Below are 6,686 nucleotides of genomic sequence, written 5' to 3'. Positions count from 1 at the left end.
ACTAATTAACCTTACTGTAAAGTGTTTTCTAATGTAATATGTAATTATTTGTGAAATTAACAGGTGATTTCTGAGTGAAAGTTGTTTGAAAGTTAATATACAACAATTATATTTCAGTGTAGTAGTTAGATAATAAAATAATAGTATTAGTAATTTTATATAGGAAAAACTTTACATTGTGGTGCATTTTACTGTAAAGTACTATATTTCTGTTTTTATATTTTAAAATGTTGAATAAAAATGAAACATGTTTAATTCATCATGTTACATGTCATTTCTTTGCAAGTAATGTCTAGTAAAAATAGTTTTTCTAGTAAAAACACAACTTTTTAACTGTAGTAGTCAGTTAAAAAAGTAACTTGAAGATCACAGTAATATTAAATATAATAGTAGGGCCTACATTATAATAGTAGTTAATAATAAAAAGTAGAAGTTCATTAAAAATAAGACAGACCAACAAAAATAAGATGTTAATAATACAAAAAGGAGAATTCAGCGATTCTATAATTTTAGTTAATGTTCATTTTAACACAAACAGCTGTTTTTATTAACAAAGATGAATTAAAAGTTTAATAAAGGTATTGCTCATTGTTAGTTAATATCATGCATTAACAGTGTTAACTAAAGAGTTATTACTAGCAGATTTCAGACACATGTTGTTGTTTAACTCCACATACTCTGAGCGTTTATCAGACACACATGAATCTCTGGAGATTACGAACAGCAGACGAGACGAGCTGAGTTTGATGTGTGTAAGTCTGAGCTCCAACATTCATGATGTTCAGTGAAAGAGCCTGAGAAACGTGACAGATCTTCAGAAACGCTTTCTACACATTTACTGCTACCAAACGTGAGAGAAAACTAAGAGTGCTGTTGGTAAAACTGAGCTTTTATATTTCAAAGGCGTTCAGCAAACAATGATTGAAATGACTGAATCAATACACAACAGAGACGTACTGTAAAGACAGGCACTTTCACAACTGTGTCAAATGTCATCATATGCGCTGTCCAGTTGTGTGCAATCTTCGAGTTCAGTAGAATGACAGTAAAAGGTCATGATTTTTTAACATCGAGGTGAAAGTTCTGAGTAAATGTTGGATATCAGAGCATCGCATATCATATCATAACCCAGAAGTGAAATGTTGATTTTTTTTGTCCTATAAATGCTTTATATTTGTAGGACGTGTGCTGTCAGATCAGGATGGTGGTGTTCATATATAATACACTCTTTATTTCAACGCTCTAGTTTAGACGTCTACTGACTGTAAGTTACTCTGCAATGTCAACTAACTAAAGATGAACAGAACGTCAGGTTAGGGTTCGTGTTAGTAGAATAAGCTGACGTGTAGTTGCAAAGTTAGTCTATAATGTCAATATAAACTGTATTTAAGCAGACAATCCACTACAACTCTAGTTGCAATGTTACTTATAGTCTGAAGTTGACCATTGAAATAGTTCATGTGTAATCTAGTATAGCGTACACTGCAAAAATGCTTTTCTTACGGAGTATTTCTGTCTTGTTTCCAGTCCAAATATCTAAAGATTCTTAAATCCAGATGCGTTTACTAGATGAGTGAAATGAGACAAGATATTATGTCCTGTTCAAAGGGAATTAATAAAAAATGTAAGTGAGTTGATGCTTAAAAAAGCTAAATGATCTGCTAATGGAGTAAGAATCTTAATTCAAGATTATTATTTTTTTACCCCATTGGCAGATAACTTTGCTTGTTTTAAGCAAAAACTCACTTCATTTTTATGTATTTCCCCAGAAAACAAGACTTAATATCTTATGTCATTTTACTACTTTAGTAAATTCATCTTGATTTAAGAAATGTTTGATATTTGGACTAGAAACAAGACAAAAAGTAAGTAAAAGTAAAAGCATTTTTTGCAGTGTTTTTACAGATTGCAACACTGCTTTACCCACATAGAAATGAATATTAGGTAGCATGAATCTCCAATATAAGTTGTGTTAATATAGTAACATCACTTACTGTCACGGTGTGGGTTTTGTGTCTTGTTCCTTGTTCTTGTCTGTCATGTGATTCCCTGTTTGTCATGTGATCCTGCCATGTGTCTTGTCCCATGTTCAGCTGTTCCCCGTTATGTTGATTAGTCTTCCCAGGTGTTTCAGTTTAACCACGCCCCCTCGTTATCTTGTTTAGCTTGTGTTCCCTTGTATTTAAACCCTGTGTTTTAGTTCAGTCCTTGTGAGTTCTTGATGTTGTTATGTTTGCTATTCATGTCTTCGTCTTCCTGTTCTGAGTTCCCTCGAGATTACTAGTTTGTTAAATAAAGTGCTTGCGATTGGATTCACTCTCTGCTTCATTCCTGCCAGTACGTAACAGAAGAACTCACCCAAAATGAGTCCAGCAGCCAAAAGCAACCAGGCCCTAAGGAGATACCTGTCGTCTATGTCACAAGCTGGCCAGCCCATAGTAAGGTATGTGAAGGATTTCTGGGTTTGCTGCCATTTAGCATCCCTAGACGACGCCCAGCTGATAGAGCTGTTCCGGAGTGGACTAGACGAGGACATCGCTCTTATGATGCCAGATGACTATACCGATTTGACGCTAGAACGGTATATCGACCTGGCCCTTTCCTTGAGCATTTCTTTGTTTGCTGTGGACATGAAGGAGAAGAAACTCCGTCAACCTGCAGTATCCCTTCAGTCTGGTCTTTACGTCACTCCCATTATCAAGCCACCCACCAGATCGATCTATAGCCGTCCGGGTTTGGTGTCCAGCGTGGTCGATCCCGCACTGAAGTCAGCACGGGTTGCCAAGAAGGCTATCCTGCTTGGGACTCGGTTCGTCCAGACCGTCCCGCCTACCGAGTCTTCGCTTCACGTCAACCCTGTAGAGCCTCGCCTCGTCTCAGCAGAGCTTCCAGAGCCTCGCCACGTCTCAGCAGAGCTTCCAGAGACTCGCCACGTCTCAGCAGAGCTTCCAGAGCCTCGCCACGTCTCAGCAGAGCTTCCAGAGCCTTCACCGCTTGTACCGTCCAGCACAGAGACCGTCCAGCCAGAGACCGTCCAGCCAGAGACCGTCCAGCCAGAGACCGTCCAGCCAGAGACCGTCCAGCCAGAGACCGTCCAGCCAGAGACCGTCCAGCCAGAGACCGTCCAGCCAGAGGCCGTCCAGCCAGAGACCGTCCAGCCAGAGCTTCACGTCAGCCACGTCCAGCCAGAGCTTCACGTCAGCCACGTCCAGCCAGAGCTTCACGTCAGCCACGTCCAGCCAGAGCTTCACGTCAGCCACGTCCAGCCAGAGCTTCACGTCAGCCACGTCCAGCCAGAGCTTCACGTCAGCCACGTCCAGCCAGAGCTTCACGTCAGCCACGTCCAGCCAGAGCTTCACGTCAGCCACGTCCAGCCAGAGCTTCACGTCAGCCACGTCCAGCCAGAGCTTCACGTCAGCCACGTCCAGCCAGAGCTTCACGTCAGCCACGTCCAGCCAGAGCCGAGGCCCTCTTCGCCGCTGGTCCTGCCCAGCGCTCAGTCCTCTTCGCCGCTGGTCCTGCCCAGCTCTCAGTCCTCTTCGCCGCTGGTCCTGCCCAGCTCAAGATCCTCTTCGCCGCTGGTCCCGCCCAGCGCTCAGTCTTCTTCGCCGCTGGTCCCGCCCAGCACTCAGTCCTCTTCGCCGCTGGTCCCGTCCAGCCCAGAACCCTCACCGCTGGTCCCGTCCAGCCCAGCGCCCTCTCGCTCTCGGAGACGGAGGAGGAAGAGGACTTCCCGCGTCCCGCAATGCCTGGAAGTCCTTCCTGTACTTCCTGTCAGCCCAGAGTCCTCGCCGCTGGTCCCGTCCAGTCCAGAGACTGTTCAAGTCACGTCTGCCGATCCAGAGACTGTTCAAGTGACGTCTGCCGATCCAGAGACTGTTCAAGTCACGTCTGCCGATCCAGAGACTGTTCAAGTCACGTCTGCCGATCCAGAGACTGTTCAAGTCACGTCTGCCGATCCAGAGACTGTTCAAGTCACGTCTGCCGATCCAGAGACTGTTCAAGTCACGTCTGCCGATCCAGAGACTGTTCAAGTCACGTCTGCCGATCCAGAGACTGTTCAAGTCACGTCTGCCGATCCAGAGACTGTTCAAGTCACGTCTGCCGATCCAGAGACTGTTCACCTCAATACCTCCGAGCCAGTGTCTACGGACAAGATGGCCGCTTCTGAACCAGTGTCTACGGACAAGATGGCCGCCTCCGAGCCAGAGTCTGTTCCTGTTCCCGAGCCATTGTGTGTGTTGTCTGTTCCTGAACCCGAGCCAGTGTGTGTGTTGTCTGTTTCTGAGCCCGAGCCAGTGTGTGTGTTGTCTGTTCCTGAGCCCGAGCCAGTGTGTGTGTGTTGTCTGTTCCCGAGCCAGTGTGTGTGTTGTTTGTTCCCGAGCCAGTGTGTGTGTTGTCTGTCCCTGAACCCGAGCCAGTGTGTGTGTTGTCTGTTCCTGAACCTGAGCCAGTGTGTGTGTTGTCTGTTCCCGAGCCAGTGTGTGTGTTGTCTGTTTCTGAGCCCGAGCCAGTGTGTGTGTTGTCTGTTCCTGAGCCCGAGCCAGTGTGTGTGTCTGTTGTTCCTGAGCCCGAGCCAGGGTGTGTGTCTGCTGTTCCTGAGCCGGTGTCTGCTGTTCCTGCGCCTGAGTCACCGCCGTGGCCGCCCGAGGGGTCTTCACCGCCGTGGCCGCCCGAGGGGTCTTCACCGCCGTGGCCGCCCGAGGGGTCTTCACCGCCGTGGCCGCCCGAGGGGTCTTCACCGCCGTGGCCGCCCGAGGGGTCTTCACCGCCGTGGCCGCCCGAGGGGTCTTCACCGCCGTGGCCGCCCGAGGGGTCTTCACCGCCGTGGCCGCCCGAGGGGTCTTCACCGCCCTGGCCGCCCGAAGGGCCTTCACCGCCCTGGCCGCCCGAAGGGTCTTCACCGCCCTGGTCGCCTGCGCTGCCTGCTCCGCCCTGGTCGCCTGCGCTGCCTGCCCCGCCCTGGTCGTCTGCAGTTCCTGCTCCGCCCTGGTTGCCCACGCTTCTCGACCCAGGTCGGCCATTGCAATGCCCTGGTCCTATTACCCTGCACGGACCTGGCCCTCCGTCCCTCCCCCAAGACCGCCTCCGCTTCACCACCCTCCTGAACTATTGTTTTTTGTTTTTTATGGGCGTCGGGAGCCGCCCATAGGGGAGGGGCTATGTCACGGTGTGGGTTTTGTGTCTTGTTCCTTGTTCTTGTCTGTCATGTGATTCCCTGTTTGTCATGTGATCCTGCCATGTGTCTTGTCCCATGTTCAGCTGTTCCCCGTTATGTTGATTAGTCTTCCCAGGTGTTTCAGTTTAACCACGCCCCCTCGTTATCTTGTTTAGCTTGTGTTCCCTTGTATTTAAACCCTGTGTTTTAGTTCAGTCCTTGTGAGTTCTTGATGTTGTTATGTTTGCTATTCATGTCTTCGTCTTCGTGTTCCTGTTCTGAGTTCCCTCGAGATTACTAGTTTGTTAAATAAAGTGCTTGCGATTGGATTCACTCTCTGCTTCATTCCTGCCAGTACGTAACACTTACAGTGTTTTATTGCTTAGTTATATATGCAAGTTGTACTTAAACAGCAGAGAAACATGTATATTAAACACAGAATCTGAGCGACTAGTGCGTTTTCTTACTCTAAACTGATATTCAGGAGTTGGCATTGTGAATTGGGAAGAATGTAAATATTTATCTGTTCATTGAAGATGTTTAATATCACAAGCTCAGAATCGCTCTTCAGAATCATTAATTGCGTCCTGATAAAAACTCGAAGTCTTCTAAAGATGTAATGTTGCTGACTAGAAGCTTATAAAGTTATACAACATTCACCCTTTCCATTCGGAGAGCATTTTTAAAACACTGCCATCTTGTGTTGGGAAATGTGCCGTCAGATCCTCACGGGCGATGAACACTCGATCCACACATTAACAGCAAGCAAACCTCATGTTTCATGTTGTTTTGTGAAGGTCATGGGCTCCATGTTGGATGATCTGATCTATAAACGTGGGGAATATCAGGAGAACTGCACACGATTCCTGAAAGCCACTTTGCCCACTGGAACTGGTGAGTGAAGCTACCAGAGAGAGATGTCATATTTTAATATATATTTGCTATGGAAGTCATTGTATGAATCACTCCATAGGAATTTTCTGCAATGGAACATTTGACGTTTTTGCCTGTTGGCCACATTCATCTCCCGGGATCGTATCCGTTCCCTGTCCTCCTTATTTACCGTGGATCAGAGAAGGTCTCCTGTTTTATTCGTATTTTTTCCCAATTACATAAAAAATTTAAAGGGTTGAATAATTTCACAGCCTAATGTTATTTAATAATAAAAATGTATATATATATTCACACTGCCTGTCAAAATTTTAATATAATTATAAAAGTATAATAATTTTTCACCCTTTTTACTGTATTTTTTTAACAATTAAAGGTTGTATCAGCGATTGTGGCTGACATCACTTCTGTTTGTGTTTGAATCGAGATCCTAAACAAACCAAGTTAGCTCGCCCCTCCCTCAACGAATTCCAATTCGTCAGTATCAACTCGCTCACTAGCATGCCAATCTCACACACTAAATCCCTACAATCTGATATTTGCTAGAGCTATCCAAGTTTAGTCGAGCTTCACTTATATTTTTTAAAGAATTATATTTTCAAACACAGTTCACATACAAAAAAGTCAGCACTAGAAG

The 6,686-nt window shown here is 45.8% G+C and overlaps 1 protein-coding gene across 3 annotated transcripts in view; it reads left to right on the top strand.

The window, feature by feature from the left end:
* The window catches only part of glp2r (glucagon-like peptide 2 receptor), a 38,761-nt gene that overhangs the window by 14,293 nt on the left and 17,782 nt on the right, over positions 1–6,686 (top strand). For all 3 annotated transcript variants that reach the window (XM_077245753.1, XM_077245761.1, XM_077245747.1), the window contains exons 3-4: positions 5,956–6,052; positions 6,132–6,236. In XM_077245753.1, coding sequence (XP_077101868.1) covers positions 5,956–6,052; positions 6,132–6,236 — 202 coding nt within the window. The remainder of the gene's footprint in view (positions 1–5,955; positions 6,053–6,131; positions 6,237–6,686) is intronic.

This window comes from Siphateles boraxobius, unplaced genomic scaffold (genome assembly GCF_051911475.1).
Source record: "Siphateles boraxobius isolate OS27281-9 unplaced genomic scaffold, OSU_SipBor_1 103, whole genome shotgun sequence".
NCBI lineage: Eukaryota > Metazoa > Chordata > Actinopteri > Cypriniformes > Leuciscidae > Siphateles > Siphateles boraxobius.
The sequence above is the reverse complement of the archived record's forward strand: the minus strand, read 5'-3'. Positions and strand labels throughout refer to the sequence as shown.